Here is a 27,477-nt window from a genome sequence, read left to right as displayed (position 1 = left end):
CTTTCCCAGTACTGAGCACTGGGGTCTTGCTCGGCCCCACACTTTGATTAACATTCACCTGCAAAAGTCAAGCCACTTTGGCTTTTTATCAGAAATCATAGTTAATACGACGTTTGTGGGCACAGCTTATTCAGGAAGCTTCACAGGGCTGACAGGTGATGGCACGGGGAGGAGTGAGGGCTGATGATGCTGAGCACCAGGCCACGTTGGGACGAGGTGTGCCAAGCCATCAGTACTGGTGCTGTGGCAGACCCTAGCTTGTTTCGAGGACACTGCTAGTGGTTCAGTAAAGGCCCCGAGAGGTGCTTTCAGTAAAGTAGGAATTTGAGGGCTATTTACATCAATTTGAAGCAACTGCCCCATCAAGGCAAGCTGGGCAGAGCCCTCAGTACTTGGCTTGGCTGAACTCAAGAAATCCGTGCGGTAAAAGCCACTTACTTTGAAGCTCAATTACTCACGGCAGACTGAAAGCGAGCACCCAGCACCCAGCACCACGGACGAGGAGCCTCAGCTCCGTGCCCTGCTGCAGGCTGTGCATACCAGGCCTCGTCTTAGAGGCACGGAGGGAGGCCAGGGCCACTGGAGCACCTCCAATTTTTGGGGGGGCCGGGGGCTGTGGCGTGTGGCCCTCCCAGGGGGCTCCGCTGGCGGGGGTCTTGGGGCAGGCACTCCGAGATCAGGCGGAGAGGGGAAGCCTTCCCCCTCCCCTCTCCTCCCCTCCCCTCCTGGCCCCCCCGGCGCACAGCCGCCCTCCCCTCGCCCCCCCAGCCCCAGCCCCAGCCCCAGCCCACCCCCGCCGCCAGCGGAGACGCCCGCTCCGGCTGCCGCTGCCGCTGCTGCTGCGGTTGCGGCTCGGCGCCGCCCCCGGCCTCCCCCGCCGCCTCCCGGGCTCTCCGTGCCGCCGCCGCCGGTGCCGGTGCCGGTGCCGGGGGCGGGCCGGGGGCGGGCCGGGGGCCGCGGCTCGTCCGTCGGTCCCGGCGCGCCGGCTCGGGGGCCGGCTCGGACCATGCACCGCGCTGCCTCCAACCAGCGCTCGGTCTCCTCCTCCTCGGGCTCCTTCCAGCCGCCGCCGCCGCCGCCGCCGCCGCACGCCGCCGACCGGCAGCCCCTCTTCCCGGGGGGCTCCAGCAGCGGCGGCAGCCGGCGGGACTCGGGGTCGAGCTCGGGCTCGGCGCGGGCCCGCCGCCCCCGCAGCCCCCGCAGCAGCCCCGGCGAGGAGGAGGAGGAGGAGGAAGAAGAGGAGGAGGAGGACAGCATCAGCATCAGCAAGCCCCTGGTGCCGCCGCCCGCCGCCCCGCCGCCCGCCGCCGCCTCGCCGCTCCCCAGCAGCAGCAGCAGCGGCAGCAGCGGCAGCAGCGGCAGCAGCGGCAGCAGCGGCAGCAGCACCAGCAGCGGCAGCCCGGGCCGCGGCATGACGGCGGCGGAGCTGTACGGGGCGGCGGCGGCGGGCGGCGGGGCGGCGGGCGGCGGGGCGGCGGCGGGGGCGCTGCTGGGGCCCGGCGGGGCGGCGGGCGGGCGGCGCTGGGGCTTCCAGGCGCTGTCCCTGGTGCTGCTGCTGGGGCAGGGCGCGCTGCTGGACCTCTACCTGATCGCCGTCACCGACCTGTACTGGTGCAGCTGGATCGCCACCGACCTGGTGCTGGCGGCCGGCTGGGGCATCTTCTTCTGCCGCAACAGCCGGGCGCGCCGCCGGGAGCGGCCCCCGCCGCCGCCCCCCCCCGGGCCGCCGCCGCCGCACCCGCTGCTGCTGCACGGCCCCCCCGGCGGCCGCGGGGCCGGGGGGCGCGGGGCCGGGGGCCCCCCCCGCGGCGGAGACTTCGCCTACGCGCACCTGGCCTGGCTCATCTACTCCATCGCCTTCACGCCCAAGGCGGCGCTGATCCTGGGCACCTCCATCCTGGAGCTGATCGAGCTGCGCCTGCCGCTGGGCACCACCGGCTTCCGCATCACCCTGGCGCTCTCCGCCCCGCTGCTCTACTGCCTGCTGCGGGCCATCGGCACCGAGGGCTCCGGGCAGCTGCTGCTGCCCCCGCAGCCGCCGCCGCAGCACCGCGCCGCCGCCGCCTTCCTCGCCACCTGCCTCGACCTCCTCGACAGCTTCTCCCTGCTCGAGCTGGTGCTGCAGCCCGGCCGCCCGGCGCCGCTGCCCGCCCCGCTGCGCTACCTCCTCATCGCCGTCTATTTCCTCTGCCTGGCCTCGCCGGTGCTGTGGCTCTACGAGCTCAGCGCCGCCCGGCCGCCCGGAGCCGCCCGCCTCGCCCTGCACCTGCTGCTGCCCGCCGGGCTGCTGGACGCCCCGCTGCTGGCCCTGCGCTGCCTCCTGCTCCTGCGCTACCAGCAGCCGCTCTCCCTCTTCATGCTCAAGAACCTCTTCTTCCTCGCCTGCCGCGGCCTCGAGGCGCTGGAGACCTGCTGCCTCCTGCGGCCTGCCGCCGCCCCAACGCCCGCCAAGTACGGAGCCCCCGCCATGCCCCCCACTGCCGCCGCCCCGCTGGCCCACGGGCTCTCGGACGCCGACGTGGGTCCCCACGGGTATGTCAACGCCTTGGCGGTCACTGCCCAGGGCTGAGACCCCACCGCCGCCGACAATGCTACCGCTCCTCACCACGAGGCTTCTTCCAGGCCTCCTGCCCCTCCGTGACGCTCGGAGGAGCCCACCCTTTCCCCCGCCAAGACACCGGGTTGCTGCGTGACCATCGGGGTCCAGTTTCCCTTTCCTTCCCTCAACGGCAGGGACCGTTGGATATTTTCCCCCTCGTTTGGGAACTCCTGCTGACTGTGGTGATGGGATCCAAGTGGGGCCCAAACGACAGCCACGCGCCTTTGGGGTGCGCGCAGGGCAAAGGAAGCGCTCCCTGGTTCCAGCAGGTCTCCCAGCGCCGCCACCTGTGCTTCAATACAGAGCCTGAGGGGGTCGGGGAGAAGCAGCAGCCGGGGAGCCTCTGGAAGCAACCTGCTCGTTTCAAGCCTAGGAGACCCTTCCTCCTAGCTGAAAAGTCTACCTCTGTGCTCCAACCTGTCGCGTCTTACGTTGACTTCACACGCTATGGACCAGGTCCAGGGGCTCACACCCCATTTCACTACCCCCGAGACATTTATTTCTGGTGAGAACAGGGTTTTACTGCAGCCTACTGCTTATTTCAGACAGCAGCACCCACTCGCTGGGGCTCTCATTTCTCTGTGAATATGCATGTTTATGGGATCAGTGTCGGTTTTCTTTTATGCAGAGCGTAGGGGTTCATTTGATGTAGGCCGGGAAGGCTGGAAAGATTTCCTCTGCCCCCTCTTTCCACGTCTGTTTGAGTGCATGCTGAGCCTGCAGGCTGCCCCTCTCTCAAACCATGGGCTGGGTGCTGCTCAGGGTGGCCCTGCACTCGATGCACCTCGCAGCACGGAGAGCAAAGCGCTACAGGAGTCTCTGAGGGGCTCATGAGCCTTGGCGAAAGCCCCCGCACCAGCATCCTGTCCTCCGTGTGCATGGCCTTGGGCGGGGGGGGAACACAACAGTTAATCATAGGCAACCTCTTGTAGAAACAGCGTTATCTTTGGTTTTAAGCTCCATGGATGTTTGGTGCGGGTTAAGGCCTGCTCTTCCGCCTGGCTCATGCAGCTCCTGAAATTCTGCGTGGAAGCAGGAGCACAGAGGCCACGCTTGGAGGAAGGACTTTGTCCCTCACAGGCTTTTATTTTGTTATCCGGGCAAGGCTGCATGCGTTGGAAATATGGCACAGTTTCCTGTCCAGAGCCTTTTTTTTCAAGCTGTCCTGATGGCAAGGGGACCACGAGCACGACCAGCTCCTGCGCAGGGCCCACAGCAGGCCCGCAGGCCCTGCCCGGAGCTCTGTGCCCACACCCACCCTCTTCCAGGGCTCCAGCTTCAGCAGGACAGAGCCCCCATCCCACCCCCTTCCCCAGAGCAGGACCACCACCACAACTTGTTTACAGCCTTGCCAACTCCCAGCTCCCGTGGGCACAACCGTGGCTGCCGTGGGGCTCTTCCCCCAACTCTGGGAGCTGGACAAGGTGGGGCGACGGTGCTGTCCTGCTCAGAGCTGCAACTAGGAGGGCCGGCTTGCTGCTCTCCCCCTGCCAAACGGAGAGCCGGCAGAGACTGGGCTTAACTTTCCCACCAGTGCTTTATTTTTAACCTGAGCTCTTGGGTGGGCAGTTGTGTGAATTTTGGCCAGTGGCCATCTCTTCTGTAACTTCTTTTTGTCTGGACAATCTTGGTGCTGTGAGTGACTGTGATTGTAAAACTAAGTACTGTAAACTTTTCCTATGTGATGTGAGCTGTGTCTAGGGGATGCTAATTTCCTGGCCAAAGGGGGTGTAGTCACAGGTCTGTTATGTCTGTACAGATACTAGTTTCCTCACACCTTCCCTTCTCGGTGTTAGGCAGGTAACAAAAACTCAGAGCTACAGTGCTGTTCAAGAGAGAATGACATGCTACCCGCACCTAGAAGTACTCCCTGCTTCAGTCAAACAGTTGAATGATAATGATAAAAATACGTGCCCAAAATAAGGTGAAGCAAAAAAGGCTATTCACCCCCAGCTATGTTTTGCTGCTCCTATGACGTGGTTTGTGATAGCACCAGAAGTGAGTGAAATCCCTAATACGCTGAAGCATAAGCATAGTTGAGACACTAGAAGAATCACAGCAGAATTACTAATGAGTCTTACTTCATGCCCCTTCATAGCGCACAAGCTGCCGTTTCAACAGGGAGTGCCTTTTTTTTATTTAAGACATTAGTGAGAAAATGGCATAACAGGAACTTACGTAGCCATGGCATATTCAAACCTTTGACTATATTGAAATTAGAGTTCAAACTTGTCTCCAGATACAAAATTTGCCTGGGACAGATGACACTACAAAACAATGCTTCTATTGTGTCAAATTCCCCTGTAGAAGTAGTTCTCTATAGCCCCACAGTTTCTAGGTTGTAAATGTGTTGTTTGGAAAGCGTAAAGCTCTTGTAGCAGCTGGCTGTACCAAAGCCCCCCCCGCAATTAAAAGGGCAATGCTGCTGCTACTTCAATTACTTACTACAGGGAAACATTTAAAGCTCTGCAATGCCCTGTTTATAAGCCTGCTCCACCTTTTGAATTCCCTTCCCTTTGGTAATTGAGCTCTCACTTCCATTTACACCCTTCTGCCACAAAATAGATCTGTCTGTAGAAGAAATGCATAGTGGCACCATCCAAGTGCAAACAATACCTCACCCAACGCACCTTGCACACCTACTGTAGATTCTGCCCAACATTAATTACTGGTCCAGGTCAGTAACACTTTGCTAAGGTTGTGCCACACAAAGACATACGTCCCCTGGAGTCCTGTTACATGGCCTGTAGCAGAACTCAGCTCTTTAGCATTTTGTTGCTGTTTGCTATCCTGGCAAAAGAGATGGCTACTCCCAGAATGAAAAAATGAAATGAAAGATGAAGCCTGCGGCCAGTGCACATTTAGCATCCCCCGGCATTAATCAGAACTTGTATTTTTTAAAAAGCAAGATTGTTAAAATAAAATTAGAAACTTGTGACTGATTTTGCGCTTTTATTCCCTCCTTTGAGTCTTGCTGAGCTTTTCAATTTTATGTTCAGGGACCAACAGATGCATTAGAGTTACTTGCTTTCCTCACATTGGAATGCTAAAATAATGTCTGGATTTTTCCGTCAAACAAACTTCTTGCAAGTGAAACCGAATCCTAAAAGCTGCAACACCACAGGGACTACTTGAGAAGGGAATGACAAAGGCAAAAAAAATCCAGATGACACTTCTGAGCTTCCTACTTAAATGATTTACAGAAGTGAATACCACTTGAAAAGGGCTCATGGGAAAAAAAAATATATTTAAATGCTAATTGCTGTAAGATAAAAGAAATTTCAAGAACTGGGATCAGCAAGATGACAATTATTCACATAATCTGAGAAATGGGTTCCCACTGGAGAAACACCAAGCTCACAGTTACCACTTGCTGAGCTCCTGCTGGATTAGGTCTTGTGCAGACAGGAAATGAAGGTGGCACCGAGTCTGAAGTTTGGATGTGTGCAGAGACTGTCCCTCTCTCTGTTTTTCTAGGCATTTAGCTGCAGAGAAAGCCAGCTCTCTTAACAGCCCTGCCTCACTGACAAGCCCTGCACAGAAATTACAAACATTCCACTTCTGTAACACCCATTTTGCAGGGACACACACGCCCCTCCCATAAGAAGGTCTGCAGCTGTATTCATAAGCACCTTGCAGGCACGGTTTGGTGTTTGTCAGCTGGTTCAGTTCTGGTTCTGCCTCAGGTTTGTCTCAAATTTCTAGAAGAAACACTAACCTAAGGAATTAGGCAGAATTGAGGACAGGAGAGTAGTTAAGTAAATATATCAAAAAGTATTCTTGTTTTTAATTTAAGAAACAAAACACAAGTTATAAACAAATACAATTACAAAATACGCGTAATACAATATTGGTTGCAAGTCAAAAGAGCAGATTATTTTCTGAGATCAGACTTTCAAAATCTGAAATAAAAAAAAAGCTCACAAGATTCGACAAGTAAACATAGACAAGAAGACAACAAGCTTGTCTGAATGCAAGGCAGAAAGGCCTTGTGTTCAAACCATTATCCAGCAGGCTGGACTGCAGAAACTGTGGTAACAAGGAAGGTAAATGCCTGCCTCGACTAGCCCACTGCCCAGTCTATGCTACGGGGGCCAACGTGCAATTACTTGCAGGGAACAACTCTTTTTAGTGCATCCAGCCCAATCTTTTTGAAAGATCGGGAGTTACCATCACGGCTCCGGGAAGATCAACCCCTTAGTCTATTATTAAGAAGTTTCCACAATGGTTAGCCTGAAATACCCGTGCTTGAGTCTATACCCACACAAGGAACATCTCACTCATTTTTGCTCAGCCACTGCTAACTCAGTAATAATCTCTGCTCTCAAACAGTATCTGCTCAAGGTACACATTCCCCTATCCTAGCATCCCAGGAGGCAATACTGGCTCCAGTCCTGTTTAAAATTTTCATTAATGATCTGGAAGATAAGGCAAAGCTTACCCTCGGCAAGTTTACAGATGATACAAAACTGTGAGGAGTGGCTGATACACCAGAAGGTCTTGTTGCCACCCAGAGGGACCTCAACAGGTTAGAGAAGTGGGCCAACAGAAGCTCATCGAGTCCCACGAGGAGAACTGCAGAGCCCTGCCCCTGGAGAGGAACAGCCCCAGGCACCAGGCCGTGCTGGGGGCTGCCCAGCTGGAAAGCAGCTTGGCAGAAAAGGGCCTGGGGGTCCTGGTGGGCACCAATTGGACGTGAGCCAGCAACGTGCCCTTGCTGCAAAGAAGGCTAATGGCATCCTGGGCTGCATTAGGCAAAGCACTGCCAACAGGTCAAGCTTCCCTCTACTCAGCACTTGAGAGACCACACCTTGAGCACTTATCCAGTGCCAGTCTCCTCAGTACAGGAGAGACATGGACATATTGGAGAGATTCCAATGAAGTGCCACAAAGATGATCAAGGGCCCGTAGCATCTCCCTTATGACGAGAGCTGGGACTGTTCATCCTAGAGAAGACTTGGGGGGGATCTTATCAATATACATAAGTAACTGAAAGAAGGGTACAAAGAAGACAGAGCCAGGCTCTTTTCATTGGTGCCCAGTGACAGGACAAGAGACAGCAGGCACACACGAAAACAGGAGGTTCCTTCCGAACATCAGGAAACACTTTTTTATTGTGCAGGTGACTGAGCACTGGGACAGGTTGCCCAGAGGTTATAGAGTCTCCCTTCTTGGAGATATTCAAAAGCTGTCTGAACATGGGACCTGTGCAACCTGCACTAGGTTGCCCTGCTTGAGCAGGGCTGTTGGACCAGAAGACCTCCAGAGGTGCCTTCCAACCTTAACCATTCTGTGATTCTTTAGAGACAGCCCCAATCTAGCTGAAGTTTAAGGCACAGGTCTTTAACACAGTATTTACAACAAAATATTTAAAATATTTATTAAGTTGGCAATGCAAAGTTTGCCATCCTATGTAAATCTACTCTCCAACTCCTGGCCTTGATTTCTGTCCAAGTACAATAAAACCAGTACAGTTGTAGGGAGTTCTGAAGGCACAAGTGGATGAACCACAATAATTTTTCTGCAGTCAGTGAGTGAGGATTCAATACAATGCATTTCTCCATGTAAACTGCCTCTTCTCTCACAGTGATGGCTAGTATTTGATGCTTCTCTCCATACAGAGATTAGAAGCAGAGATTGTTGCCCACTTGCCAGGCCATCCTGCCTCCCGGCAGCAGACAGGAAGAGCCCACCAACAAGTCATTTGTAACACCAGGACAAGAATGGTGCTGGAAACGCAGTTTCAGCATTGTGTGTGGTACTACCTTCCATCTGTGCATTTCAAATGGAGCAGATCCCAGATAAAACCTAACAGCCCTCTGAAGACTGGCTCATGTCTATCAGCTCAGCTGGATAACCCCACTCAGAGTTCCGCTGAATGTCCTGGAAAAAAAGCTGCTGCTGGAGGCTCTTTAGACTGTTCAAGACCTCTGAAGAGAGTTCATGAAAGGCCACCTGGTTTTCCTCCTCGTCCTCTTCCTCCTCCTCATCCTCCTCCTCCACAAGGTCATCGGGAGGCAAAGGAGAACATCTAGAGATGTAGCCCTGGTCTGACTGGACTGACTGTCTTTGGTCTTTGCACTGGTCATCGAAGACCAACTGGTGCTGCTTGTCAGCCTCCTCTTGGCAGAAAGATGGATCTGAAGGAATGACATTCTGCTGATAAAAAGAGTACATGAGTCCATTCAGATGGTGCCTCAGTTCACCTGAGAGGTTTGCAGGACTCTGGTCATCTCTTGCTGGAACTTCACAGTCCTCATGGAGGATGACGTTATTCCTCATTGGAAAACTTGCCTCTAGAAGAGGAACTCCTTCCATGCAGTCCTCGTTACTCAGCACATGATGACCAAGTATATTTTTATCTTCCATGGAAGAGACAGGCTCCACTACCTGAACTTGAGGGGCCTCATCCATAGGAATGACCATCATCTGAGAAGTTGGATCTCCACACAGATTAAGCTGAGGCTGTAGTTTACAGCCCCTGCTCTCACCTTCGTGCATGTGGAGGTTGACGACATAACAGCAGTTAGGGTCAGGCTCCCGTAGGTGCAGCTGCTGTTTCACAATTCCACCTGGTTCACTTAGCAATGAATCCACCTGGCTCTCTCTGTTTAGGGACTGCAACTCTTCTTCATTATCCAGGCAGATGCTTTCAGCCTCAAACCAGTTTGGGTGTTCCATCTGCCAGTTCCTGAATTTTTGTACCGCTTCTTTCAATTTCCTCCCACTAGGGGTATCAATGTAATTTTCAGCTGTGATTTCCTGGATTCGATGGATGCGCCCAGGTTCAAACTTCTCTAAGTCCTGAATCCGAAAATAAACATCCTCAAACTTGTCCATCAGTTGGTACCTGGATGTGACGTTGAACAGATCAGGTATATCCTTCTCACTACTTATCCCATCAAAATAGCAGACTATATACATTCCAAAACAGGCTGGCTTCTTGAAATCTGGCAAGATCAAATTCAAGGCAGGGGTGAACAGATCTCCTGTTGGCTTTTGCTGATCTTGCTTGAGACAAACAGGCACGCTCCCAAGCATGGCCTGCCATTTGGCCTGGGTGCCTCGTGAGCATAAGATGATGATCTTTGAAGATAGGTCTTCCATTTCCTTCTTCTGTCGAGTAAGCCAGGGTAATGGCCCCAACTCTGAGATCTGATGATCTTCTAGCAGGTCTAAGGCTACAGCGGTGCCACAGACAGTCATCAGAAACTCGGCAAACTTCAGTACCACATCCACATACAGCAGGTGATCGGCAGAGTACACAATCCAAACTTTTCGAGGCTTTAAGGGTGGCAGAGGAAGGTCAGTAGATGGTACTGCTGAGAGACAGAAAAATATCAATCCCAGCCACATTCTTGAAATTGTAATGATGCAAACCAGTAGCAATCAACACAGGAGGATGTTAACAAAAGGTTCTAGCAACCACCAGTTTTGAAGCTATTTTAGTAACATATGCAGGCAACGCCTTATTGCGGAACTTTTGTATTAAAGCCCAGACAGTGGAGCTATGATTTATAATAATGCTTGGGTGGTTCATGTAATTTCACCACACAAAAGTAAAACACACTGGCTCTAAGAGGCTTGAAAATATATGTTCCCTGCTGGAGAGGTGAGTGCACCCCAAAACAATCTCCTGTTCCTATTGCTTAAATGATTATCAAGGGTTCTTTTGCCAGTACAGCCTCAGATGTGTCAAAAAACCCCATCACTTTACAAAACAATTATCTCAAATCTGCCAAAGACAGCATTCCAACTTCCATATCCTCTGTCCAATGCTACAGGAACACAGGAGAATCCCTTTTTAGACAACTGCCCAAGACTTCCAGAATATATTACATGCATGTGATAGCACACAAGCAGGACATCTTACCAGTTTGCAAATCATAGTGGCTGCATTTCCCTCGCTGGTGTCCTGGAAGAGAGAGAAAGTCACTGTCAGTTCTGAAAACAAGAAATAAAATTAGCCCCTTCAAATGACAACCCCTTCCAAAAGTTACATTCAAAAACCAAACTCTTTAGTAGCATGGGGATGAAGATGACATGGGGAGGGAGAAGCCTAATAAGAAGTATACTAAATGAACAAAGACTCTTCTACAGCCAATTTTACTTCACTACATTTTCCCTTGGAGAGGAGAAGGAATGCACACACAACCCATTTTCTCCATCTTCCCCAGATCTGGACAGCCTCTCAAAAAGTACAGAACTTCCAAACATTCTCCTACTTCTCGTTAAAGAGAAGAGGCTTTTTTTTTTTAGAGAGAGTTTTTTTCTTAAGAGGCTTCTCTAAGGAGGTGACTAAAACGTCCCCAGCTAAATGTTACAGTTAGATTTTATACTAAGAATTTTTCCAAAATATCTCCAATTACTCCTCTCAGGTAAAAGCACAGTTGCACAACTCACAGTTGTGAGTTGCACAGTTTCCCTACGATAACTGCCCCATAGTTACAGCACAAAAGACTAGGAATTAGTTCTTAATCACTCAGTTTTCCAGCCTGCACAAAGCATATCTTTGTGACCTTTGTGACTATTCTTCTTCCACATTCACTGAAAAACATTACTTAAACTCAAAATAGTATGAAAATGAATTTTGCAGAGACTTTGGGGGACAGGGGAAAGACCATGTTCTGGACAAACAGGAAGCTTCTGCCTTGCAAAACTCTTACAAAATGCAGAAGAAAAATAAATGGAGAGGAGATCTGTAGCAATCTGCAGGAAACAAAGGGCTGAACTATGAGGTTTATTTTTCCCTTATGAGCTCTTAAGCTTTATGAAAACGGAGTATCAGACAGCATAATTCACTGACAGCTTTACTTAACTAGGTGGATGGTATTAGGCTGCTACAAGTCCCACAATGTAGAACAGAGTAAAGTGTTTACATAGGCATTATTTTAGTGGCAGTACATCAGAATGGCAAGGAAGAAAATAGTAAGAGGAATAATTACGGAAGTAGGAAAAATATTTTTAGCACTGAGTCTTTTGTTTCTAGGTGGTATGAGTCTTACCTGCTCGCTTTTTGGTCATACAAATGACACCTGTTATGACTGATCCCACAAGAAATACACAGATCCCAGTGATACACCAGTAGAGCCATATAATCATATCATCTGTGGTACAAAAAGAGCACTCAGACATTACTTTATACAAATAATGAATTTCACTCAGGAACAGAAGCTTCTCGAACAGCAGGGGCCAAGGCAGAAGGACCACGGCTTTGCCCAAACCAATGGGTAATCCAGTACTTCACCCTTACAACATACCGCAGGTGGTATGACATCCTGTTTTCATGATGATGCTCTGCACCACAGGCTTGCTCCACAAAGAACCATATGTGCAACACATTGAAAACACAAACCAATAACCTTCCTCTGTACACAGCAATCAGTGTTTATCCAGCTTTGACAGGCATGCTGCCCATGTCCTGCCTGTTTCACGTAATACTTCTTCAAAAAATTTTTATGATTTTAGGTGAAGCATTTTTTTTCAAACTCAGGTATTTTTTCCTTTTTACATCTCTAGCAAAACCAGCACCTTACAGGTCTTGGTGCAGCCAAAAAAAGATGTTAAATCATTATGCGTATGATTTATCTTGACATTCATAAAAATGAATATATGCAAGCTATTCTCTCCAAGAGCTGCCTTATATTATGCAAAATTTTTAACACTAAGCAAAGTGACAGATAGTGTTTCATATTAAGGCTCTTCTTGTCAAAAGTGTTTCTCAAAGAATTTTATGCAAGTGAAGTACCTCTGAAAAAAATTGCTCTCTAAGATTCATGCTGCATAAAAAAATTCATGCTGCATACAAATACTTGCCTTCTTCAAGCATGGCGAAGTATCTCTAATACAATTCATTCTGAACTCAGTGGTACAAGGGGACATTTCCTGCTCATTGGGTCAGGGAGGATCATTTGGTACTCTATATGACAGTAAAAGAGAAGCAAGAGAAGTTTCAGGGTACTGGAGGAGCTTCTTACCTGATGGGTCTGTACCTGCAAAAGATTAGAGTTTCATTAAAAAATTCAGCTCTCATCTGTAAAACAATTAGAATCTAATTTAGAGAAAAGGAGTACTCACTTGGAGATGGTGTACATGGGATGAAAGTAGAGTGTCTCAGGCAGTCTGTGCCACAGTTTGCAAAGAATGGCTGAATCTGCAGTCAAAATAAATTCAGAATACAGAAGCTATTCTTAAAAGCAATTCTGTTATAACTTGATTTTCCCCTTACCTCTGCAATCCCTGTGTTTTAGCACAGGTACACAGAATTCCCATTTCCACTTCAAAAACAAGATTAATCAAGAATTCTTATGTTATTCACTATACATTAACAAGGCAGTGAGCTCCTGGGGTGGCACACCTGCCATTCCCTGACTTGGCAACCCTACACTAAGAAAGGCCACTATCTACAGAGAAGACATTTATGTAAAAAAAAATAAAATCTTTTTGATAAAATCATTTTCCTCATGTAGACAATGGCTAATCTCCAAATCTCAGAACAGAACACTGGACAAAACCGTAACATTCCTAAACTGCACACTGCCTTGCTGAGGAAGGAGGGACATAGGGACAACAGTAAGACCCCACCTGTACTTCATAGCTGCAGCAAGCTCTTAAGTTCTTCTCCATTTTGATTGTGACATTCGCTTGTGATTGTAGTTCGCCCTGCAGAAATCAGATGTGAGTTAACAGATGGAAGAAGAAAATGGAATGAAAGCAGGAAAAAGAAAAAAAGTTGAGATGAGAATATGGAGTGTTACAAAGAAGCATAAATTCCCCCCCCCCCCCTTTTATTTTTTAAAAAAAAAAAAGGCAACGACAGACCCACAAAGAATGAAACAGATAAATGGTCTGGCCACCATCACTGCAGGTGTCACATATGACTGATACGGTTACGCAAGTGAAAGAGCAGGCTAAGGCTGCACAGGTAACAGGAAACATAATTAAGTTTATACACTGCATAACTTCAAATATGTTAAGCTTACAGTTTCTTAACAATGTTAATGTCTAAGGTTTTAAATGTGTAAATGTATGATTAACAAAGTTCCTCATGTGTTTAATTAAAAAAGCTGTCAACATTGATGCCTCTGGACACTTGAACAGAGGACAAGTTGTCCTTGTTACCTGCAAAATAACAAAATAATAAAATGATAATGTAAATATATTCTTTACAACGCTTAGTAGAGATACTCAAAAATGAGGCATGTTACTCTCTGCCAGGGAAATGTGCACACAGCAGTACCTGCTTGTGTCAGTAACACCACCACCTATCAGTACATGGAATACGAAAACTTTGAAGTATGGAAGGAATGGAAAGATTAATCAAGCTGAATGCCAGCTTATTTGCCCTCCCCCAAGGAAGGGTGGGGACTTGTAACAAATATTCAGTATCCCTCCTCCCTCAGATGCCTGAAAAGGGAGTTTTATGTCAGCAAACTGCATCTGCTTTGAGCTTCTCAGCAACACAGGCTGTAAAACCTGCAGGAATTGATTGTCAGTTTAAGTGAAGCACCTGTTACAAATGCTCATTCTTGATCTGACCTCACTGCTGACAGACTGCTCCATGCATTAGAAAACATATCTTTGAGAACCTCTTTTTGATCTTTTATCCACCAAATTGAAAGAAATTTCCCTTTTCCAAAGGCAAGATGATAATCTGAGAAGAACACCTTGAAAATTGCAGTTCAAGTGCATTCAGTAGATTTTGTACACCTTGGCTCCAACTCCTTGTTTAGCAACTCTTACAGAAATGCTTAAATTACCACAGAAGATATAATTGATATCATTTATAAGGTAATTACCTCTGTGACTTCGCGTGTGATCATTTTACATTTCTTCTCATTCAGGAAACTGGTCACATGAATTTGGTATCGGGTTGACTCCATCCATGGGTTAAAGCTCACAAGCAGAGTCATATCATCTAGACTTTTAGCTTGGATCCTGGGCTCCCACAGGCTGCCTGGAAGTGGTGCAGATATTCCCGTGTTTCTTAACTGTCAGAAGCATTTCAGCAGGGCACTCATGACTACACAGCTCAGACAAATTCTTACCTGTCTGTATACACGGGGTGGTTCTTTTCATCAGAGAGTCATTGCAGTCTGCAAGACATAACACCAGTGACCAGTCAGAAACATTGTACTGCCATTTAGAAAAAACACACATTTTCTTATCAGAAGCCAGACACCTAACTGAGCCTACCTTGATGAGTAGACCTTTGTTTCAAAGAAGTAGAAAAATTCTACAGCAGAATAATATCAGTTTCCAATGTATAAACTAGCCCCTCCACTGTTTTTTTTTCCTAAATAGAGATATTAATAAGAAAAGTCTAAAAACATGCAGTATTTATTAAGACAGTAATATTTGACAAGCCCTGCTAATAGAAGACTTGTACAGAGAAAGTCACAGTGGAATGAAAACTTCATACTGAACTCTGGACCCTGAGTGTTGCAGCCATAGTTTCCTCTAAAAAGCATTCTGCCTCAGGAAAACTATGAAGTTGGAGTCTTTCTTGATCCCAAAATACTTTTTCACATTTACAATTCTGAGCTTAATTTAGCAGATTGGCCCTGCTCTTCGGGACCTTTTTCAGATTCAAATCTGGAGTCACACATTCAACATTTAGCAATGTGGGATTTACAAGTCTAAACTTAAACTGTGTCTCTCCTCCAGGGCTTGGACACAAAGGAAAAGAAAGAACTCCCTACAATGGTTTGCTTAAACAGTTGAAAGAAAACATTACAGATCTTAGTTTCCAACTTTCAAGTTCATGCCCCTGTAATTCACAGGTAAGCTCTAGCCAGCAAAGCTCCTTGCCACTGCTGACCTTGACACAATGCATTAGGTTTCTGAGGAGCAGCACAGGACAAAACCAGAAAGCTCAGTATGACCACGTATGATAAAATACAGGATGGCTGAAAACTGAGTGTCCCCTTCTCCTTTTCCCGCTGACACCGACTGACACACCACATATATTGTCATTTTATAATGAAGTCATGTTGTCAACTATAAGCAAGAAGAAAATTATGAAACATTTTTTAAGCTGTATATTGAATGTATTGATAAAGTAGTCAGTGCAGCCAGAGGGCACTGCAGATGCTCAGCATCTTCAGGGAAAACAAGTTCTTCTTTAGTTATAAGAAAATTTTCACATACACAAGAAAGGGTCAGGCAGTCAGCTCTACCAAGTTTCTCAGTAAGTCATGCCCATTTGTGCCTTTGAAGTCAAAATTCACGTGCCTAAAAATTGGTATTAGGAACCGAATTTAACTTGTTCTGATTTGGACATTTTGGTCTGTACTTCCAGTTTCTACAAGTAGAGGGGCAAGTCTGAAAGATTTAAAATTAAATAAAAGCAGCGATGATAGTCTGCAGAGAACATGAGAGATTAGTCTACAGCCCTACTCTACTCATTTAGGCCAAATATCTTTGTACCTTTTCAGTAACAAAATTCAGGAGATGTAACCTATCTTCAAAGAGCCCTTCAACATGGCACCTGTACTAGTTTTCAGGTTTACTTACAACTTTCTGTTTAGACATCACTGTAGCAGAATTCTTAATGAGCTACAAACACAATGTCTCAATTCAGAGCCCCAAGTCCACAGCTTTGTCTAGCTTTCTATAGAGCGTAACATTTTTTATAGCAGTATCTTCCATGCAGGAACTACTGTCAAACAGGATCAAAATGTCTTGTCTTCACAGTATTGTCCCTCCATGTGCACCTTATTCCAAGTAGAGATTGGACAAACTGCTGGACACAGGATCCCAGAAAAAAAAAAGGACAGTCTTGTAGCCCAAATGATACATGCACTTTGGATATAAAACAAGGGAGTATTGTAGAAATATTAACACCACAGACATTCAAAACAGCAGTATTCAGAAAGGACACCAAGTTCTTATAACATTATCACCTTATTACCAAACTTGCTCACAGTTCACGGGCTTGGTCTGGAAAAAAACAGGTCGATAAACTGTCAAACAAAGCCCTAAGTTCAAGGCCCGGGAAAACTAGAGCATCTCTTACCAGGCATCGTGAGAGACGTGGACTTGCAATTGTAGTCTCCATCTACGCTCAATTTGGGCAGGTGGTAGACAGTCACTTGATAAGTTTGGCCAGGTTCCACCTCAAAACGGTTAAAAGTGAAATTCCACTGAAAACAAAACACATTCAAGGATGTAAACTGAAAATGCTGCGCTATCAAGGCACTGAAATTAACAGCTGAGGGGGTGCATTGTGTTGCCTCATCTTATATGATCTTTTTTCTAAAGCTTGACTGTAAAAAAAAAAAGAAAAGGAACTGAAATTCATTAAATGTACCATTCCTCTGGTCTGTCTCAAATTCTTGTGTTTGGAATGAGGAGGGAAAAAAAAAGAAGCAAACAGCTATCTCTTGGGATCCCTGAGCTGATACAAGGGTCTCATGCCAAATAACTTTATGCAGTTCCCATTGAACTACACTCTGAATTGACGTAAGGAGATTAGGCTAGAATATGCAGTTTTGAGACTAAAAGTTTAGTCCTGTATAAATCTTGCCGTGCTGTGCAAGTGCTAAGCATTTAGAATTGCACTTGCACATGCATTGTTCTGTACTTGGCCTTTCCATAGATATATATTGTTAAATTTGTATTGTTTTCCACGTATCAGCAGTGCTGTGCAAATTCTGGGAGAGGCAATGGCTCCAGCGGGTAAGACAACCTTCATCCACTTCCGTGTGGTAAAGACCCAGCTCCAAATTCCTCTTGTTCATGAGGGGAGCTGTGGATGCTCATCACTTTCCTAAGCATCCATAAATCCTTCCAGCTTATGCTCTCTCCCTAAAGAGAGCATAAGCTGGAACAACCAGGTTGACACTTACTCCACAGCAAAAGAGTATATGAGAGAGAGGATAGTAAAATGAAAGATTGAGTTACAGAGGCTGTTAAGTGTCATGATGATTAAGCAGAACGCAAAAACTGCCACAACTGTTTGCTTTAAGCAACACCTAGAACAGTGACACATGCTAGGCACCGAGAGCAACAATACTTAAACCCTGAGAATGGTAAAAGTGAAAGAGAAACCAAGGTAAGCAGGCAGATTGTACATTGTTACATGCAAGCATAAAACAAACTGGAAATGAAACCAGGTCTCAAGGCCAATATCCTGATTGTTACATCAGCTCTTCTGACTAACCAGCCTGTACTTAATGGAAAAAACAAAAGGTAGCCTTGCTATAAAATAGGGAAAGCAGAACCAAAGCCCTGGACTAGAGTAAGTGGTTTGAGGTCCTTGGCACTCACCCGGCCTCCATCCGGACGGACCTGAAGTGGTAATTTGTTCTGAAACTCAAACTGGGCGCAGATCTGTTGATTGCTGCTCACTTGCATCACAGCCAGCTCTGCCCCTCGGAGGTACCGGATGCTAGCTGCAGGCACAGGGCAGAGAGAGAAGTTTTCCTTTTCCTGTCAGCTGCACATGTACAGGTTGCAACCCCCACAGAGACCACCACCGTGCTTACTCTTGTCACAGTCTGACTCCTTTTGAAGCGCTGGGAACCCCAACACAGAGATAACTGGCCATGAAAACAGCGAGCGTGCAGGGCTGACTGACACCACTGCTGGTGACTAACACCACTACAGGTTGTCCTGCACAGCAAGAGCCCCACCCTGGCAAACAAAGGGGCACAGCAGAAAGCAACTGCATCTTCCAGATGTTCTGGCAGTTCACGGGTTTGGTGCCCTGTTTAGCTCTGCCTCTCAACACTGCTTTACACAGTTTTGGCACCAGAGCAAATACTGGGATTGTTTGTACTAAATAAAACAATGAGAAAGTTCATAACCATGGCTACTTCAAATGATAGTGTTACCTGAGTCATTCCTGCTTCTGTGCTACTACAGCTATACTGAGATAACAACTCTATACCACCCTCAGACATAGGTCTTGCAGAAGCAGGAAACAAATGTGCTTAATTCTGTCTTGAATCAGTGCAAAAATTATGGATGAGAGCACACAAGCACAACACCATAAACAAAAAAGCATCAAATTTATTTGGAGAGTAAGAAAACTTGACCAACTGGTACTTGTTAAGCTTCCAATAAGACAATTAGTCCTTTACCAAGACACACATGCATATAGGAAATTTAGAAGTTACAAGGACTAGATTGCCCTAAATGGGAGGCACTTGCACTGGGTTAACATCACAAACTACTATAGACATGCTCTCAAATTAATTGTCATTTGTTCAGTTTGTAGATGTAATTCAACTGCATGAGAATGCTGCAGTCACTATTATTGCCTTGAAAGGCCACAGCTTGCACTGCAAACCTCCTTTTTCCCCTTACTACTGTGGGAAAGGTACATGCTGTTCTTCAGTTTGTTTTTATCAGCCCTTCCCATTTTAAATGTCATTATCCCACATGCATGGGAACATTTTCAATTCTTGAATACCCAGCATACTCAAAGCTCAGATTCAGTCTTCAAAACAAAACACAACCAAAAACAAAAACAAAACCACTCCTCAAACGAAACCAAAACAAAGCAAAGCAGTCAAACACCCAAATTTCAAAGTTGTCCTTCCACAACTAGACCAGTGAAAGTTTTCACATCACAGTTCTCCTCCCTGTCCTTACTAGACCGCACCTCATTGCTCTGCTCCACATCCCACAGCCACCTCTTACCATCGGTGGCCACTTTCCACTCTATCCGAAGCACGGGGAGCAGCTCTCCATCCGTCTGATGGAAAACTTCAGAGGAGACACGAAGACTGCTGGGGGCAGAAGGTGTCCAGGTCTGATTCTGCAGCCAGCTTCTCTCTATGCAGGTACCTGCCCAGCAAGCAAAAGCTGTTATTCAGAGCAGGGCAGAGGGAAGCCTGCTTAAGTGCAGTTATTGTCTGCCCTTTTGGTGACGGCAACACGGAGGGTAAATCTGCACGACAGACTGCTTCACTGCTCAAAAAAGTAGTTTTCAGCATGCAAATACTTTATAAATTACCTGTAATGTTCTGAACTCAGTGTCTCCTGCAGCAAGTCAATATCTCATCGCTAAAACAGATGTGTTAGAAGACCAGTGCTAATTTCAAGCCTTCCAATGATAATGTCAGATGCCCAAGCATTTTTTAAAACAATGTAATTAATTTTTAGAACCTTCCAGTGACTGCTCGTTACACCTCGCCTAAACTAATGAGCCCGCTGGACAGAAAAATGATTTATGTCCGTCTGTACAGTACTAGGGAAAACAGGTCCTGTAATCTCATCAGAAATCAGGTATGACAGGCATTAGACAGACACGATCTACTTAGACTTTTGTCAGACATTTCACTTATTACCAGAGCACATTAAAAATAGCTCTGCTGAGTACCAGTGAAGCACAAACACAGGAAGAACCAGGCTGACAAACCAAGGAGGAGTTGCAAGTGGGAAACCATTACTGTTTGGATGTTTGAAATAGCTCTGTGGAGGCGAGTGTAGGCCCAACGTTATGCATTTTTCTAAAAAAAAAAAGATTTAAAAAATAAATAAATCTAGAAATAAATATAAAATACCTAATAATAGAGCATCTGATAACTGTCAGGGTGGGAGAGGGGCAGAACTGTCAATAAAAACATATCTGCGTCATTTGGTATACAGGACCATTCAGACAAAACACTTCTTGGTGTACATCTGAGCACACGTAGGGTAGGCCACATCTACCTAACACGAATTTATAACAGTATTTATTTATAACGGTACTGCTGAAAGACTAGCAGAAGAGCTACTGAGCATGAGCTGTGCTGTGTAATCTATGAATCAGACGAACAGGCAGGTGTCATCTCTGAATATATCAAAAAAGAAAAAAGGTAAGAGGTGAAATGATTACAGAGGCTTTGCAGAGCTCTGTATGTAATTCTTTAGCTATTTTGTGCATCCACACAAACACTAAACCTTCTCATGACAGCCTGGCTTTAGGCTAAGGGAATAGACAATCCTCACACGCTCATTTTAGCAAAGAAGATCTAGAGAAAACCTGGTAAAATTGAAGTACCTTATGGAGAAGTATGTTAAGCACTAACAAATCTTTTCCCTACAGGGAAAAAAAAACATAATATGAATGAAGAGACAGAATTTAAACCAAATCCTCAAATAAGGCAGCATTTTAATGGTGGAACTGCAGTTTGGCTTCGCTGTTGCCAAGCTGTATTCTTATATCTAGCTGCCAATGGGAAATATGACCCAACCCGATCCCACCCAACCTCTCTCCTGCCTAAAACATTAAAATCTGGTTATTTTCAGCAGTCAGTTCCCTGGTCTGGCATGCCAAGCATGGCTCCAGAAATACGCGTGCCAATACCAGAACACCAAGGAGTTCTGCCGTGCCCCAGATGCCTCCACATACCTAATGGAGGAATGCTGAACAGGCTCTTTTTTTTTTTTTTTTTAACATTAACAGAAAAATGTAGTGAAGTGTATCAGGTCTGTGTTATTGGTAAAACTTGACCCCTTATGCCTGGTATGTCCGCTGACACCTGCGCTCAGGAGGACCGACAACAACTCCTTTCCTTTTCCAATTCACTGTGCTTCATGCCTGACGATCTACTCATTGCTCTCAGTTGCACCCCTTTACACCCTCTTTTTATTCGAGTTCATACCTTAACTTTCCATCAAGTACTAACATACACGTAGTAGTTTGTAATGAACATATACTGACAAATTTGTCCTAAAATTCCCATTTCTTTACAAATGGACTGTCCTTCTTTTAAATGCAAACTAAATGAGTTGGGCTGTATGTTTTCCACACACCCCAACCGTACCCTGGAAAAGAGACTGAACTTCCCATTTTTCTTTTAGCTGGAGCTGATCATGGATCAAACTGAAAACTCCCAAAGCCAGGCACGACAGCAGTGCTGTTGCACGACAGCGACAGAGTTGCTTTACATCTCCCCAACTTCAGTAGAAAGAGCTTGCTGTATGAACCCAGGCAAAAGGAAGAAAAAAGCATGATCTGATAAGAAGACATTAACAAAGAAAAAACGTAACTTACTATTTTCTACGAGGCAGTTTAAATCCTGTTGGGGAAAAAAACAAACAGGAATATTACTCATAGAATAGAGACTGGGTTGACAATAATTTGCTTGTTTGGTTGCAGAAACAATTTAATAGCAACGCTCCCTCTCAAACCTTGAGCAAAAGCTGGCAGATGCGGCATTAAGGTCCTGGTGCTTATAAAACAAGTGTGCCACCCAAACAGCCAACTCCCCCTGCTCCCCAGGCATCAGCAGGTCCCATGCAGAGCCCCCGCCTTCTCCTGCCCCATCTGGGCTCACAGCCTGCTGCAGGACCCCCAGGACAGGTGGCACTGACAGCCCTGCAACCGTGCCCTGCGTTGGGCAGAGGAGCTGCCGTGTAGCCAAGAGCAGAGAGCATCTACACGCTTGCTGTCAGCCTGTGAGAAACACAGGGGGAATGTAACTGGTTTTGGCATGCTCAAAAGGTCACAGCAGCCACAGCCAACCCGATAATTTGAATATCAGGTACCAGGTTAGTCTGAACTGTACTCTTACAATTACACCCCACTTAACCATTGCAGAGAAATCCTCCATCGAGCATTTATACCCTGAAGCACTGAAAAACAGGTTATGCATATTTAACAGAAATTAAGAGTCGCAGCCTCTGCCTTCCCAAGTAGCTGTCACACGTGATGAGGCCGTGCTTTCCTGGAAATGGATAAACATCTGCCTGCCGGGGGAAACTTGTGAACAAAGTCCTTATTTTGCTTTGCTTGCTTTGATTTACCAATTAATCGGTTTTTATCTCAGCCCAGGATTTTTCTTGCTGTAACCCTCTGACTGTCCCCCATCCCGCTGTGGGGCTGAGCGGCTACCCAGGGCGAGCCCATGGCAGGTGACAAAAATAATGGGCTACTAGCCATGTTTTTTTGTTTGTAACTTAATGACTTCTGTTAAAAACTGACAATTAATATTCAGTCATTTTGTCCTTCTGCTGTTTCAGTTATCAGCAGTTATTGTAAACTGCACCATGATACGGCCCTTACATAAATGATGAGGCATTATTTGCCTGGAGGGCAGCAGTATCTGCTTTCATCTGTGTGTCAGTGTCTCTGTTTATTAGCAGACAAGACAAATAACCGAGCAACAGTTACAATTCCTGCTTTTTGTTTCATTATCAATGTGAATACTGAACCAGCACAGCACACCAGTGGATTCTCTCTCCCTGCAGGTGTATTGTTCCAGGTGGGGTGTTTGCAGTGATGTTCCCAGCATAGATGAGACTCTTTCCTTTCTGGCCACATTTGCCACCAGAGGGGGAAAGGATCCTCCCTCCACAGGGCAGCTTGCACCAGTTCAGCTGTTAGCCCACTCCCTTCCCAATCCCCAAAGCCTCACAGGGGCGACCCAACAACTCCAAACACCTAGAAGAATAATTAATCCAGCCAGGAGGTCCTCGCCGTTGGCATAAGGAAACCGAGCGAAAAGAAGATGAAGCGACAGCGCAGACACAACTTTACACCAGAAAATGTAATTCCAGAGAATGGCAGCCAGAAAACAGGAAGAAACTAAAGACAAAGACAAGCCAGTTTTGCAATAAAATAAGTCAGTTACCTCTAGATTTGCACTGGCCACCTCCTTAGTGCTGGGGAGAATATTGCTGACTTTCCCTTGTAAAGGTCCACCCGACCCACTATCTGATGCACTAGCTCATTTAGGCTGCATTAACAAAGCTGTGGTCAGCAGAAACAATTAACCTAGTTTCCCTCCTTGAGCAAACACAAATTTAGATGATACAACAGAAATCAAGTTGCAGTGGTGATTTTCTGCTCGCCCACGTAGAAGTGGAAGCATGTCAGAAGCACTGACAGAGTCGAGACGTGTGCCAGGCCGCACACAACAGACAGGCGAGCTAATGGGAAGAAAGGGAACAACAAATGCAGAGCTCTGCGTAAAAGTTGAAGATAAAGCCCACAGTCACACAGCGTGCTTGCTGTGCATGTTGTTACGGAAGAGGCCTGAAGCGAGATGTTCTCTTCTCAACATTTTCTTATTGTCTTTCAGGCCCGACAAGCAAAGCTACAGGCATAAATATGAGAGCAAGAAGGTTGTGAGGCTGAAACTATTACTGGTAGAAAAGGACAGGCACAGTCAACTCCTCTCAGTTACTTGTCTTGTTTCCACAGAAAGCTAAACAATTGTTTTGTTTACTTTTTGAAGCCTTTTTCTTCTTTTTGACATCAGAGAAGAACAGGCCATATGTCGCAGAGATCATACGAACGTGGAAAAAAAAAAAAAAGAGAAACCGATTAACAGCACCACGTCATAACAATTCAATTAAATTAATTGGAGGCCAAGATTTCCCGGCAGGATGCTGTGGTAACTAGCAAGAAACTGAAGCAAGCTGGGCAGGCATCCAACTTTCCTTTAAAGAGCAACTGCTGAATGGGAAGGGCTCCAGCTTCCCAAAATCTGCCTCTCACCTAGGAGCCATTCTGCATATCTCCCGAGGCTTGGCTGATTTGAAGTTTACTGAAGTTTCCCTGTCCGGATTCATCGGTTCAAAGAAGCAGAGATCAATAGGACATGAACACATTATATTAATAATTACTGGAAAATGATTGGTTTAAGGCAACCATCTTCTACAAAAATGGTTTGTGGCTTTTTTGTTTATTTGCTTTGTTGTTGTTTAGTTTAGAAACTATGGAGAAAAATGCTCTCTCGTACATATTCTCAGCAAAATAAAAACCAAACTCAAAAGTTGAAGTTCCTTCACAAAAAAAATATAAATAAATAGGGTTTTCTTTATCATGTTTTGGTAACTTTGATCACTAATCTTTTTTTACGCCAAGAAGTCCAGAAATATTTGAAAGTTTGCAAAAATGGACCAGGAAAAGTCTTTCACACATATATCACCACCACTCGTCTTCGTGAAAGATGCTGCATCCATTCTTCTCTAGACTAGTAGTGACTACCCACCAAGCCAGCAATACTGACTTCCAAGAGCAAAGCAGGCACACACCTCGCCAAACCCTTAGAGCTGGCGGGGCTGTTACAAACACGGCATCCCTCTGGGACGTGAGGCGTGCCCGTCAGGAAGCGGTTACAGCCCAGTGGCTGAGCGCCGTGATTAAACACTTCACAGTGAACAACCAGATGGGTATTTAAGTGTGGGTTGATCTTCCCTGTGCCTAGCAAGAAAACCCAGCCCCTCCTCCCTGGAGATGACACATCCAAGTAACAGTTACTGGAAAGAGCTGGGTTTGCAGCTGTGTTATTCAGCCTTACGGCTGGGCAGGTTTGATGGAGCAGTAGTGAATAAGGCCCATTAAGGTCATCTGCTGGTGTTTTAATAAGATGAGCTCCTGCTAACGAACACTTTGTTTTACTTTTGTTACAGTTACAGGTGTCTACTGATACAGACACAGCACTTTCACTCCTCAGCCCCGAAAAAGCCTCTGCCACATCAGAGTTCGGCTTGAAAACCGCTGCTGCTTGCCCTGACCTACCCCGAGGCAGCGGGAGCAGGAGGAAGTGGTCTCACCGCCCCCCGCCGCAGCCACCCGGAGGGGGCCCAGAGCCACCCGGGGTGGGGCGCAACCGTCAGAAAGGGAAGGGGAAACGGCTCTCGGCTGTCGCAACTTGGGCCGATCGCACTCTTTCCGACGTGTGTCTGCAGCTGTGCTGGTCCTTTCAGAGAAGCTGCTAGAGGGTTTCTTTCTGAGCCGACACATTTCTCACACGCCCGCCTGCATTTTGGAAGGCGGCCTGTTGAAATAACGAGCACTGCAGCTGGCTGACACCGCCGCTGATCTGCGAGCGCACCCTGAGTGTGGGGCACCGTGTTTCCTCAGTGAAAGCTGGTGATGTACCGGTGAACTCCTCCCTGAGTTACAGTGGTTAACGTTCCCTTTAAAAGGGAAAGAAACACAGCCAGGAAGACAGCGTCAGTCAAAGCCCAAGCACCAGGGACTCGCAGGAACTCCACGACGTGCGACTGACAGGCTCCATGTGACAAACAGTGTTTGGGATACCCACTGTTGTGTTAAATGCCTAAGCAATTTTGTAATATCCTCTTTCCCATTTGCTAAGATCTTGCACTTGGTAATTGCACAACACCCAGCCTAAAGTAAAATTGCAGAAGTGGAACACTTTCTAGAGGCGTTTTTAAATAGGAGTGAAAGCAGCACAGGGGAGGTCAGGTAAAACCAGCATAAGTACGTGGCCCAACTTTAGGAGAGCAGACAGAGTAGACAAAGGATAGGAAATGTGTACAGGAAAAGGTTGTAGAAGAAGAGTGTCACAGTTTAGGAGGGGTCTTGGCCTCTTGCAAGGACAGGCAGATGGCACAGGACACGCTCGTCAGCTCAGCACCCTGCGGGTCAGAGCTCACCAGGAAGGGAGGTACTTCTCTGGCACGCTGCCCGACAGCAGTCGTGCCCCAGGCTTCACCCCGTCACATACGTACGGGACTCTGAAGCGGGAGATGTGCCAGCTGGGATTCGTCTGTGCTCCTAAGCATCACATTTCCTTCGCGCAGCTGGCCACGCACACCCCGATTTCACACAGGGGGAAATTCCTTTCTCAGGAGAGCTAGGAGTGCTTCCAAGAAGCGAAAGCAGGCGGACTGTGCTACACGAAGCACACCGCTTCAGTGCTCGTTTACAGCTCCGCCACCCCCCAGCGAACAAACACTTTGGGTTACACACACACACGCGCACAGTCACACCTGAGCGGTGCCCCCCGCACTGCTGGCAGCGCGCGGTGACACGGGAGGCTGTCCAGCTTGGGAGAGAGCTGCTTGCTGTCCAGTTCTTATGTACACACTGCTACTGTTAGTGGGGAAAAAATGGAAAAAAAGGCAAAGGCAGACCTTCCCCTCTTGTACGAACTCTTCACGGGCACCGTAGCTAAAAGGGAAGAAATAAAACCAGCAGAGCAACAAGCTGTGCCGGCAGCCAGCTCGGTGGGCTCACTCCCCACGCCAACACCTCCCCGGCTCCCCTCTCGCCCCGCAGCGCCTCCTCCCGCCTGCCGGGGGGCCGCAGCACCGGGGGCCGCCCCGCGCCCTCTCCCGCTGCCCGGCGGCGCCCCGCAGCCCCGCTCGGAGCCCGCCGCGCCCGGCCCCGCCGAGCCCCGGCCGCTCGCCGCGGAGGCGGCCCCGGCGCCTCGCCCCCGGCCCCCCGGCGCCGCGCGCGGCCTTGCCCCGGCCCCCCGGCGCTTACCGGCTGGGAGCAGCTGAAGGGCGGCGCGGCGGCGCCCAGCAGCAGGCGCAGCGCGGCGGCCGCGGGGAGGACGAGGAGCAGCAGCAGCAGCAGCAGCAGGAGGAGCGGCGGCCCCGCACCCGCCATGGCCCCGCCGCCACGGCCTCGGGGCTTCCGGGCTCCGACCTGGGCGCGGGGCGGGGCCGGCCCTCACCTGAGGAGGGGCCGCGGCGGCGGGGCGGGGCGCTGGGACGGCCGGGGAGCCCCGCAGCCGGCCCCGCAGCACGCCCCGTGCCGCCCCCGGCCGCGGGGAGCTCGCCTCGTGCTGCTTCGCGGCCCCGCGGGGCTCTGGCACACAACCCGAGCCCGGCCCGACCTGCGTACCTGGACCAAGTACTGCCTGATTTACAGTGCTCTGACAGGAAATGCAGCGCTCAGCCGGCACTACGACGTAATTGCTCGATAACCGTGCTGTGAGAGCAAATGTAGTCAATCGAGAAGTAAATGTGTGATAACAATGCTTATTATTGTCCCATTAGCTTCGTGGCTTATGTAGGGACTAATGGCGCTGTGTTTAGGCTGCAGGCATTCCTGTTTTTGATGCACGCACTTAATAAAAAAAGAATCCTATGGAGAAAATGGTAGCTGGCTACACGTGAGTCACGCCTCAGACATCATTGCAGGGTAGCATTTTTGTGGTGATAACAGTACAAAGAGTGAC

At 47.9% G+C, this 27,477-nt stretch overlaps 2 protein-coding genes across 3 annotated transcripts; one reads left to right on the top strand and one right to left on the bottom strand.

The window, feature by feature from the left end:
- The first annotated feature begins 999 nt into the window (after positions 1–999).
- Positions 1,000–5,656, top strand: TMEM121B (transmembrane protein 121B). The gene has a single exon (XM_066993342.1). It carries the CDS (start codon positions 1,007–1,009, stop codon positions 2,567–2,569), a length of 1,563 nt encoding a protein of 520 aa, XP_066849443.1. The 5' UTR covers positions 1,000–1,006; the 3' UTR covers positions 2,570–5,656.
- Positions 5,657–6,353: 697 nt separating this feature from the next.
- On the bottom strand, positions 6,354–26,976 carry IL17RA (interleukin 17 receptor A). 2 transcript variants are annotated; one of them, XM_066990276.1, is made up of 13 exons: positions 26,778–26,976; positions 21,588–21,612; positions 19,247–19,393; positions 17,870–17,994; positions 16,617–16,743; positions 14,647–14,694; positions 14,398–14,555; positions 13,184–13,261; positions 12,677–12,752; positions 12,577–12,591; positions 11,605–11,706; positions 10,473–10,514; positions 6,354–9,921 (listed from the first exon to the last, which is right to left on the bottom strand). In XM_066990276.1, the coding sequence occupies exons 1-13, from the start codon at positions 26,901–26,903 to the stop codon at positions 8,408–8,410; spliced, it is 2,583 nt and encodes an 860-aa protein (XP_066846377.1). In that variant the 5' UTR covers positions 26,904–26,976; the 3' UTR covers positions 6,354–8,407. The 2 variants fall into 2 exon arrangements, with proteins under 2 accessions (XP_066846377.1, XP_066846378.1); XM_066990277.1 differs by having other exon boundaries at positions 6,354–9,918.
- Positions 26,977–27,477: the final 501 nt, after the last annotated feature.

Source organism: Anser cygnoides, chromosome 1 (assembly GCF_040182565.1).
Source record: "Anser cygnoides isolate HZ-2024a breed goose chromosome 1, Taihu_goose_T2T_genome, whole genome shotgun sequence".
Taxonomy (NCBI): domain Eukaryota; kingdom Metazoa; phylum Chordata; class Aves; order Anseriformes; family Anatidae; genus Anser; species Anser cygnoides.
This window is presented reverse-complemented; position numbering and strand designations above follow the sequence as displayed.